This window comes from Lynx canadensis, chromosome B1 (genome assembly GCF_007474595.2).
Source record: "Lynx canadensis isolate LIC74 chromosome B1, mLynCan4.pri.v2, whole genome shotgun sequence".
NCBI lineage: Eukaryota > Metazoa > Chordata > Mammalia > Carnivora > Felidae > Lynx > Lynx canadensis.
Window position 1 is genome coordinate 150,467,551 of NC_044306.2, and position 12,337 is coordinate 150,479,887.

The window sequence follows — 12,337 nt, forward strand, 5'->3', positions numbered from 1 at the left end:
CTCTTATTGATGTGATGTATCACGTTCATTGATTTAGGAATATTGAACCTACTCTTGCATCCCAGAAATAAATCCCACTTGATTACGATGAATGAATTTTTTAAATGTATTGTTGGATTCAGTTTGCTAATATTTAGTTGAGGATTTTTGCATCTATGGTCATTCAGATATTCTGGCCTGTACTTCTCTTTTTTTATTGTGTCTTTATCTGGTTTTGGAATCTGGGTAATGCTAGCCTCATAGAATGAATTTGGAAGTTTTCCTTCCTCTTCTATTTTTTGTGATATGCATATTTTATCACAAAAAAGAACAGGAGAGAGACAGCAAAGGAGGGAACACAGAACAGAAAAGACAACATGTTGAGACTGAGACAGAAACTGGAGTTTGCAGATACAAGTCAAGGAACTCCTGGAGCCACCAGAACTAGAAGAAACAAGGAATGATTATTCCTAGAGCCTTTGGAGGGAGTATAGTCATACTGACACCTTCATTTCCGACTTCTTGTCTCCGGAACTGTGAAAAAATAAATTTCTGTATTTTAAGCCACCAGGTTTGCGGTAATTTGTTACAGCAGCCTCAAGAACTCAATACAGTGATGCAGGGATCAAGGCCATCAGCTAAAATTGAGAATGGAAGAGTAAGTGAAGTGGTTTGAAGAAAAAAAAGAGAGGTGAGAGACTTCCCAGAAGTGTGGGGAAGTGAATGGCCTAGGGACATGTAAAATGACTACCTCCAGCATCAGGAGCACACTTTAGGATCATGCACAGGAATTTAAAACTAGATCAGTTTGTGTTTTTCTACTTGGCGTGTTTATCTGCAGAAGAGTACAGCTAAAGAATCATGGAAACAGGTTTATCCAAAATTATCTTTTCATTGAGACAGCACAAAGTGAAAACAAAGTGAAAGAGTTGATGATATATACAAAGAAGTGACTTTAATGATTATCTTTTTTTTTAACTTCCCTAATATCCAAGTACCTGAAATATATTCTGGTGCATCATAGGAACTGAGCAAAGATCTACTTAATGAGTTACTGAATGCCATGATTTTTAACATAGTAGGCTTCTCTGAAATAACCACAACACAAAGAGGCGGAGCTCCTATGTGCAAACACTCCTAGACTAAGGGATGTTTAACACCTGTTCATTCTCAACATGACAACACTTATTTGTCATTTGGCATCAGTTAAATTTCCTCTTATCAGACAGAGGACAAAAATATCAGTTGAAGGAAAATATTCAATCACAGAAGTTATATTGCTATTGTCTCATGATATAATCCTTATGCACTATAAGAGTTTTTATCATTTAATAGCACAATAGGAGACAAAAGCAAAGCAGTAGCATGCCAATTTAAGTTACACTGACAAACCTTCTTTAGTACTTATTTTCTGTGAAAAATTCCAACTTAAAAATTTTTTAATGTTTATTTATTTATTTTGAGAGAGAGAGCACAAGTGGGGGAGGGGCAGAGAGAGAGGAGGGAGAGAATCCTAAGCAGACTCTGCACTGACAGCATAGAGCCCAATGTAGGGCTCGAATTCACGGAACTGTGAGATCATGACCCGATCTGAGGTCAAGAGTCAAACTCTTAATCAACTGAGCCAGCCAGGCACCCCTCCAACTTTAAAAGTATAGGTTTGGACATGACAACTATATACAATCTTTTGAAACAGTGAATTATTGAGATCTACTTATGCAGATGTCTAAAATGAAAATATATACAATTTTATCCATATAAAAATGTGATTATTGACCATCATAACTCTTTACATCTTTACATCTTACCTTGTCACATTAGGTTAATTAGGTTGGGACGTAAAATATAGACCAGAATAGTGGCCAAGGACTGCTACCTCTTACTACAGCCTCTGTAATCAGCTAGTGATAAGAAAAAATAAAATTATTTTTAAGGGTCAGCTTTGTATCAAGTGCCATTCATAAAGTAGATCTAAGTGATAAAGATAAGGGCCTTTTAGAGTCAGAGACACCTGAGGGGGAAAATGCCATCTTTACCCCTTTCAGATGTGAGATTAGGCAAACTATTTAACATCTATGAGTTCCAGTTTCTATTTCTGTAAAATGGGGTTAATTTGTATCCCAAAGAGCTGTTGCAAAGTGTTGATTGTATTGCTTGGCCTTTGATAAGTACTGTTTACTTGCAATTTTTATAGTCTCATTAAACTGTTTTTCTATATTGATTATATATTTGTATTGAGGTGTAAATTACATTCAGTAAAATTCACCTTTTTTTTAGTGACTAGTTCTATGAACTTTGACAAATAAGTTCTTTGAACTTATAACCATCACCACAAAATATAAAACATTTTCCCCCAACTCCTAAACTCCCTTCTTGTGAATGCTTGCCTGTCACCACCAGATGCTGGAAACTCTGATTTTTGTCCTTAGAAGCTGGGCATTTTCTAGAACAGCCTATTAATGGAATCACACAATGTGTTGTCTTTTGAGTCTGGATTCTTTTACTCAATACAATGCCTTTGAGGTAATCTCATTTAATTTGCACATATATTACTATTCTCAGAGAAGGAAAATTACATTCAGAAAGTTAAATAACTTACTCAAAGCTGTAGTTAGACAGAAATTTCGTCCTCACTTTATTTGTTTCAAGCTGTGTGCTTCTTGTTTGCTACACCATATTGCCTTCTGTTAGCCTACAGCTTACTGAACTTCCACTACCAATTCTGGAATTTATCTTCGTATTCAGCCATTATTCCTCTACCTTCCCATAAACAGAGACCTGGAAAACTGAGGACCCAGAGGACATCAAGGCCAAAAGAGGAGTCCTGAGCAAATGGCCTGCCAGGTTCTGCTGTGCTGACATTCAGAGATGTCGCCATTTTATCTTAATACAGTTTACCATTCAGTTCTTGAATGTATACAACACACAGTATGGGGAGCATGTTACATGTACTCTCTCATTTAATTCCTACAATAGTCTGCAAAGCTATCGTTAATTCTGTGCACAGATGAGGAAGCTAAGAAAGGTCAAGCAGCAGCTATGTTAGGGGAGCCTGGATTTACAGGCAGGTTCATCTCCCTTCAACATCTGGGCTTTGTTTACCAGGCCTTCTGCCACACACTATGGAAGCTGCCGTTTATTACTAGACACTGTGCTGGGCAGTGTTATACACACCATGTCACTTAATTCTGACGAAAGCCCTGAACATAAATGGTATCAGCTCATTTCATATAGGAGGAAATTGATGCTCAAAGGGTTTAAGTGGTCTGTTCAAGGTCACATAACTACCAAGGAGTCAAAATCCCATTTTAGGGGTGCCTGGGTGGCTTCTTCATTCAAGTGTCCAACTTCAGCTCAGGTCTTGATCTCACCATTCATAAATTTGAGCCCCACATCAGGCTCTGCACTGATAGCTTCAGAACCTCTGTCTCCCTCTCTCTATGCCCCCCACTCAAAAATAAATAAACACTCATTTAAAAAGTTAAAAAAAAAAACTATTCCATTCTAAGTCCATGCCACTGTTGACTATTCCATGGAACCCTGTGTCAGAGAAACAGCAGGGAAAAGATGGAAAGGAAGAATGTAACTACGTGTGCTCCTTGTATAGCTCAACATAATGAGCTTCACTAAGTGTTTCTCTGTTAAATAGGAAGAAAATATATGCAAATAAACTAAGATCTTAATATTAAAAGTTAATAATATCGCTTCTTGGCCTTTTGGCTAAGATCAAGTGTAATATTGAGTTAATATTTCTGTAGTGCTTCCATTGCACAAGGTACTATTCTAAGTATTTTACATATATTGACACATTTACATTTCTAAAAACCTTAAAAGGTAGTCACTAGTATTATTCCTATTTTACAGATAGAAACTTCTAACATTTGAACCCCACATCTAATTCTAGAGTCTATGCACTTAAAGCATTCTACAGTACTGAGATTCTTTTGAATGGTACTTTCCCTAAGTGCTAGAAGCAATGAACATTAAATTTTCATTTAAAGTAGGGTTTCCTTTTAAATGGCTATCATTTGGTTGTGAGATTATAATCAAGGCTAAACACTAAGTATATTCATACTGCATGTAGCTGTTAAAAAAGATAAGGTAAATGCATTTCTCTCAACATAAAATAGAGTATCAAGGGAAGAAAAACCAAACTGCACAAGGAAGTATATAATACTGTTCAATCAATACTCATATGTTTTTCTATGGGTATACATGCATGTGTCTGTTTGTGTGTAAATGCTTAGTATATTCTGTAAGAAAATGGACCTTAATAACATTAGTTGCTTCTAAGGAGAAGGAAAGGCACCATGACCACAACATGGTGAAACAGCTTCAGCCTCATTTCTAATGTTTCAGTATACACAAAAAGCATGTATTCATGTCTGATTGAAAATTTATTGAAAATATTGTTTACTTATATTCTTTGTTTTCTTCACATTGATAAATGTCTCTCTCTTGCGCTCTCTCTATATATGTATATATATATATATATACATGTATAGAAAATATATTTGTAATTCATATTACATAAATATAAATTATAGCATGTGTACGTATCACATTAAGCCATTTTAGGAAAAAATCTGGTTTGATATGAATTTATTTGCACATACTCTCAGAAGTATGTATTTTTTAAAGAAAAATAATTATACATTAATAAATTCACTCTACCCCTGTCATACATGGAGATAGCTGCTATTCAACTAAAAATTAAACACTATTTCTTGAATTATATTATGAATCTAGGTTTTAAGGATACTTGATTGTTTTTATTAAGAGCTTTTATATAAAGGTTTCTTTAAGGTATTTGTATACCTACCAATAATCTTCTTTAAATTCTTAATCCTAGTGCATTCCTAAGGTATTTCTCATTCAAATCCTCTCAACCAGTTTATCTCCCTTTAACAAAATTAGTCAATACCAAAAGAAACTATGTTGCTTTCTTATTGGGACTATGCTATCTCTGGCTGTTTTCTTCAAGCTATCCTGCGGGTTGAGGCTCTCTGTTCAGACTTGTCTAACTAGTTTCATTTCAACTATTTGTAATTTGTTTTAATTTCTTTCAGCCATAGACCTCTAATACATCTAGAGGTGACATGCAGTTGATTAGAAAGTCAAGTTCAGTGGGTGCAGACCTGCAAGACCAAATTCTTCCTCTTACAGATGATGTATCGGTAAGTTCAGTTTTGTTTAGCAAATGGCTTATTTGCTCTACCGTCTGTCAGTGTCTAGATTCCCTATTATGTCAGGGCACTGCCTATAAGATGTCCTCAGTGCGTTCAATCTGTATGGATCTTGTGAGATTTCTGGAATTATTATAACAGCTGGATTAATTAATCTCTGTAATTGAAATCAATATCTTTGTATTAAAAATCATTCTTAGCATTATTTCATGTTGCCAGGTTCAATAGTTGGGATTTTAGAAGAAGTTAATGAAGAACTGTATTATATTATGTTCTGATTGAGTCTGGTTTGGGGACCTGTGGAAGGTGTTCCTTTGTTTTACAGAAAGCCTTCTTTAAGTAATCTGACTAAATTTATCTTCTACAGCATTTTCTGTTTTGTTGCTTTTTCTTATACCTTATAGTCAGTCCTGGGAACTAATAGGATTGGGAGGTCCATAGCTACAGAGATACCTGCCTTCTCACAGAAATCCTAGGATTCCTGTGGGAAGAATGGAAGCAAGAGACCCAAACCTGTCTATTCCCTAAAACTCTCCCATTAAATACTAAAGAAAAAAAACTGAATTCTTTCATTTTATTTCCCAAAAGGGCATTTGCCACATGCAAAGGAGAGGAAAAAATAAGATTCCTTGGAATAACTTTATATGGAATTAAAACCATGATTTTAAACATCCATGATGACAATAATACTTCACGATTGCTTTGATTTATGCCACTTTCAAAGTATTTTTACATATGCCATTCATTTAATAGGACACCCTTGTGAGATCAGAATAGGTATCGTTAACTCCCTTTTTGAAATGAGGAATTTGAGGGAAACAGAAGTTAAGGGGCTTCTTTGGATCTATGGAGCTGTATGATGACAGAGTCCAAGAGCTGCCATCTACAACTTCCAAGTCCAGTATTCCCAGACTCCCGCAGCCTGTCTGGGTGGCAAGGATTCTACCTGGGAAATTTCAGAGAGATCAGCCACTAAGGAAATCAGGAAATTCAGAGATCAGCTGCTGAGTTAGTGAACTCCACTGGGCTTCCTTCCCCACTAATAAAATACACATTTGTATCAGTCCTATAGTGAATTGCTAAAGGGTCTCTGAGATCCTTGGGCAGCATCTACAAGGTTTCACACATAAGCAGCACTCCATAAATATTTGTTGAACAAATGAATGAGTACACAAATGGAAATGTCTAGCATAATATTTTGCTTATTCATTAAAATTCATTGACTTTTAAAATGCCTATTTCATGTTTATGGAAGTCATGATATTGTAAAGTAAGTAGTTCCAACCTTTCATATTGCACATCCCCAAAATTATTCTCTTTAAAATATCACGATTATAGACACCAAAAGTCCTCTTTTCTAATGAATATTTGTGGGTTTACAGAAAGTTTTTGGCTTCAGGGAAAAAAAATTAGGAGTAATATTGGGGGTCAGTGATATTGTTCGAGATAGCCATCACATTTGGTAAAGAAAGGAGAAGGTGGGAAACTGAATGTGCATGGTTTCTTTGAGATAACTTCATGGAACACTCATCCAGGATTTGGAAGATTTTCAGGAGATGGCAGGTCACATTAATAGGCAGGCTTAAGGATTAAAGAAAAGCAAATGCTTAATTACTACTATGACACCCTACATTCCACATATAGTACTTCTACAATATGTTTTATAGCCATGCTCACCATTCTTCTCTATTAACAAGAAATATAATGTGGACACCTTCTCAAAATATATTTGATCCATATCTTTGCTGTTTCTGCTACATTGAACTTTGGCTACTTCTCTATGTTTCATGACCATCTTCACTGTATTTCAGAGATAGTCCTTAGTGCTCAGCTTTGCTGTGAATACCCATCTTCATTTGCCTTTAGCAATATCCATACCCCTACTCCTTCCTATACATGTATTAATTGGGTGATTCATTCACTTAAAAATCTCAATTATTTTTCATATAAAAGATAAAATATCAAATGACTCATCATATCAACAAACAGGTTACTGTCTTGTTCCCAGAAGTCTGGCATCGTTCTCTTCTTACAGGTCATTATTTTCAATATTGCTTATTAATAAATGTAAAAAATAGGTTCTTTCTCTTCATTATCATCCTTAAAAATTTTTTTTAATGTTTATTTAATTTTGAGAGAGAGAGAGAGAGAGAGGGAGAAAGAGACAGAGTGCAAGCAGGGGAGGTGCAGAGAGAGAGAGGGAGACACAGAATCTAAAGCAGGCTCCAGGCTCTGAGCTGTCAGCACAGAGCCCAACACGAGGCTCAAACTCTCATGAACCATAAGATTATGACCTGAGCTGAAGTCAGATGTTTAACTGACTGAGCCACCCAGGCGCCCCTTCATTATCATCTTTTAGAGAAAAAGGTAGTTCTGGGCAAATCTTATAAATATTGATGATTTAAAGTTTAATTTCATTTTGAATACTCATGCCAATCAACTTGTTAATTTGCCAAATTCATTCTCTAATTTATTCAAAAACTATATCTTCAGGGTTAAAACCAAAATGACAAAACCTTCATGTTACTGATTACTAAATTGTGTGTAAATTAGTAACTAAATTTTACTGTTTTGTTAGTTTTCAACAACTCATAGTGCCATATGCATGCTATATTATATTAGTTCATTCATTCTCACAATCCTACAATTAGATGCCATTATTATCTCCACTGTATAGATAAAAGTTAACTGGCCCTACATTACAGGCTAAGAGAGCCAGAATCTGAACTTAACTATTAGGATATCCTGCTTTTCTTTCTTTGATAACTTTCAAGAGAAAACAACTTTTTGTTTTTTCATACAAAAACTGAGTAAGAGGGGTACCTGGGTGGCTCAGTTGGTTAAATGTCCGACTTCAGCTCAGGCCATGATCTCACAGTTCATGAGTTTGAGCCCCGCATTGGGCTCTGTGCTGACAGCTCAGAGTCTGGAGCCTGCTTCAATTTCCCTGTGTGTGTGTGTGTGTGTGTGTGTGTGTGTGTGTGTGTGTGTATCTCTGCCCCTCCCCCACTTGCTCTCTGTGTCTCTCTCAAAAAGAAACATTAAAAAAAATTTTTTTAAACTGAGTATGAAATTCATAGTGCTAAAAATGATTCACTGAGTTGGGTTTTTTCTGTAGTCAATAAATTGAAATATGTGTTCATATCATCAAGATTAAAGGCTAGTATCTTCTTTGTTTTGCTTTCCTACTTTTCCACTTGTGTGGCATATAGGGAATAATATACTTATGGATAAAAATAGGCATTCTGGCAGATATGTATATAAAGTACTTGGAAACCAAGATGTTAAGAATTTATGATCAGGTAAGTATAGGAATCCTTACTGGGTGGTAGTTTATTTGTAATTATTATAATAACATCTGCCATTTATTATCTATTTACAAAATGTGAATCATTTTGCATACATTGTCTCATTCATTATTTACAGTCCTCATACAAGTTAGCCTATTTTAAAGATCAGAGTTAGTGACTTTAACTCAAGCTGTACATGCCATCCTATATTCCCAATTCATTAACAGCTGGAGCTGTGAAACATCTTGGGCAATGACAAGAAACTGACCTACTGGGGATATAGAAATAAGATAGGCAACATTTGAATAATATACTATGAAAGGCTTCACGTTCATTATCACAGTGGTCTGGTTACAAATGGGACAGACAGCCTTAAAGTCAGACAGTTAAGGACTTCCTTTCCCTTATCTCTGGTACCTGTGTTGTTTGCCTCTCTGATTCTTAGTTTCCTCATTAGTGAGTCAGTGATAAGGTAACAAGGCCTACTCCACAAAGCTGTGTCAACAATTACATGAGATAAGTCACATGAAAACTCCTGAGCCAGAGTAGGAATTTGATATGTGCTAGAGCCTTTCATTTACTCACTTTATTGCCTCACGTCTCTGGGTACTATTTATTACCACCACTTTACAAGTGGAAAAACTGAAATTCAGAGAGGTTTCAAAAACATCTCAAGATATATGTCAAAAAATTAAATGCAAGGACTGAGGCCAAAGTCTTCTGATCCTAAAAGGCAGAGGATGCCTGGAGAGGATTTGTCTGGGCAGGTAAAGACTTAAAGGAAATTTTTTAAATATTTTTCTCAGAAAAACTCCCTGTGTTTTCCTTTACTAAACCACTAAACTCCTTTCCTATGTCACTACTCATACTTATGATACCAGCTGTGTCGGTTTTTGTCAAAGCAATTCTCTAACATCAGCTGGGTATCAATTCAATTTTGACATTAACTGGAGTTAGCACAGACCCCACAGGTTAAGGGCTTGGTCCATAAGACTTCCCCTGCCCCCATTTCAGACAGAAATCCCAAGTCCAGGTTGTTGTTACCTGTGTTCTTAACGACTGGCTATAAATTGGAGCTTCCCAATTTTATTTATTTTATTTATTTATTTATTTATTTATTTATTTATTTATTTATTATTCCCAATTTTATTTATTTATTTATTAAAATAAAGCTTCCTCCTTTATTTTAATATGCTAGGGTGGCTCACAGAATTCAAGAAAACAGTTTACCTAGTAGATTATCAATTTATTCCAAATGATATTAAAGGATATGAATGAACAGCCAAATGAAGAGATACATATGATGAGGTTCAGAAGGGTCCCCAGTACAGGAGATTTTGTCCTTGTAGAGTTGGTGGTATACCACCCTCCCAGGACAGAGATGCCCAGCACCAACTCAGAAGCTCTCCGAACCCCATACTATTGGGATTTTCATGGAGGCTTCATCGCATAGACATGATAAATTCTGAATGCAATCTTCAGCTTCTCTCCCATTCCCAGAGGTTTATATGGAGGGGTTGGTTGGGGGGGAGAAGGGGAATGAAGCTGAAATTCCAAGCTTGTAACTATAGCTTGGTCTTTCTGGTGACTAGTCCCTATCCTGAAGCTATGTAGGAGCCCACCCAGAGTTACCCCATTGGAACAAAAGACATTGCTATAACCCAGGAAATTCTAAGGGATCGAAGAGCTCTGTGTCAGGAACCAAGGTTAAAGACCAAACAGAACAAATGATGTTCCTGGTGCTCTTATCACTTAGGAAATTATAAGGGATTTAGGAACTCTGTGCCAAGAACTGGGACCAGAGATCAATATATACTTTTTCTATTATATCAAAATTTTTAATGCTCATTTTTGTTACCTTAATGGAAATTTATTATTTGTGTAATTTTAAATATTTATAGAAAAGAAGTTTATAATACTTCATTATTTTCAATCACATGGCACAGACTGAGACAAAAACACTATGGGTTGGTTGTACCATGAATTACATAAGGGTAGAATCCATGTTTTATTCATCCACGCCTTTCTAAGCCTTGAATGATGCCTTAAAACAAAATAGAGGCTCAATAAAATATTGTGAAAAAAGAAAGATGGGTGGATAGGTGGACAGATGGACGGATAGTTGAATAGACAGACAAACAAAAGGACAAAGGAGGAATAACACTGTAATAGCTAATCAATTCTTAGAAGTAGTTTGTTAGGGCATATTTATGGTATACAAGGCTCTGACCAAGGCATTTGAATACAATTTATTTTTCACACATGCATAGCATCCCAGTGTGGACCTTTGCCTCTTATCTGATACACATTTTACAAATTTTAATAGGTGGGACTGCATCTTATGCCAAAACATGTCAGGACTATACCAAACACACACATATAACACACACAAACACACATGCACATACACCACATAATGTTTGGTGCTATCTTTTCTATAAAGTATAACATTCCATAATAAGTTTCTGTTTTGTTACTCAATCCCTTATTCCCACATTAATATTGTACTTATAAAACAGCATCTGCATTTTATTGTCACTCTGGGCCAGCCACAGTGGAACATATTTTTTGTGGATTAATACTGCATTAAAAATATTTGGGGTATTTACTAATACCCCTCCTATATAAGCTCTTTCCTGTAGGGCCACTCCAAGATGATCCTAAAATCTCAATTACCTACCATAAAATTCTCATAGTAAAATGCCCATTGTCTCAGCATGGCTGATTTCTATCAAGTGTGTAATAATAATAACAACAAAAATCGTGATACTAATTCACATTTATATAGTATTTACTATGGTCTGGTCACTTTACATGAATTAATGTACTTAGTGCTTATATAAATCCAATGAGGTAGATATTAATTTCATTTCCATTTTCCAAATGGGAAGACTAAAACACAAAAGGGCCAAATACCTTGCTTCATATTGCAGAGCCACCAAATGACAGAGCTAGGACTTGAGCTCAGGTAGTCTGGCTCCAGAGACTCGTTTCTTATCATTTAATGCTATACCACTCTCAATTAGAAGTTAGCTCAATGATGGTGCATTAATTTAAACTAACATGTGACTGTGCTCTACCCCTAATCCAAAGTCTAAGTTCAAAACTATTTAAGAAAGGCTTTGCAGCTATAAGCTAGCACCATGAACCTTCATTTTGCTGTTATCTGAAGATGGAAGAGAGTTAAATGCCTAACCTCTCAGAATACAGCCAAGAAATCCCTCTTACTAAATCAAGACAGAACGATCTAGAAGGGACAAGAATCTGAAATTGATTTCACTCATTAGGGTTGGGTAGTTGCTAAAGACAGAGCTACAAGGCTTTAGAGTAAATCCAGCTTAGCAAGCCAGACATGACTAAGCAGTGAGTAACTGTGCAGGGAAGTGGCAGGAGGTGGGAGTTTCCCTCCATGGGGATGAAGTATCCATGGGGAATCTAGGAAAGGTGTTCTCAATCCCTTTAGCTTATGCTTTCCTCTTACAGCCTTAAAATTCTCATTCATGCTCCTTTTTTGCCCGTGTGCCCAATTTCCATCCCTGGCACCAGAGTAAAGACATTTCCTTAGATAGGTGAAGAAATAGTCTTCTCTTCTCTGGGTCCTAATTTTCCTTCCCTGAGACCTCTGAATTCAGCTCAGCTTGAATAATTTCAACATTTTCCACAGAAACTTTTCTTTGCTCTGGACTCACAATGGTATTTTATTCAATTCTGCCCCTCGCCCCATTGTCCCTCCCATATCTGGGAGTTAAACACTGAAGGAATATAAAAAGTTTTCTTCGTTTCTTCTTTTTTAACCTCCTGACAAGCATTCCATGGAGCATCACAGTGGCATAAATATATCTAGAGCTATGTTTTCAAAGCTGTGTTCTGTAGAACATCAGA

At 36.1% G+C, this 12,337-nt stretch overlaps 1 protein-coding gene across 1 annotated transcript in view; it reads left to right on the forward strand.

Annotated features, from left to right (window-relative positions):
- Window positions 1-5,078: 5,078 nt before the first annotated feature.
- The window catches only part of TMPRSS11A (transmembrane serine protease 11A), a 60,116-nt gene continuing 52,857 nt past the window's right edge, over window positions 5,079-12,337 (forward strand). The window contains exons 1-2 of the mRNA XM_030314500.1: window positions 5,079-5,156; window positions 6,548-6,627. Coding sequence (XP_030170360.1) covers window positions 5,079-5,156; window positions 6,548-6,627 — 158 coding nt within the window. The remainder of the gene's footprint in view (window positions 5,157-6,547; window positions 6,628-12,337) is intronic.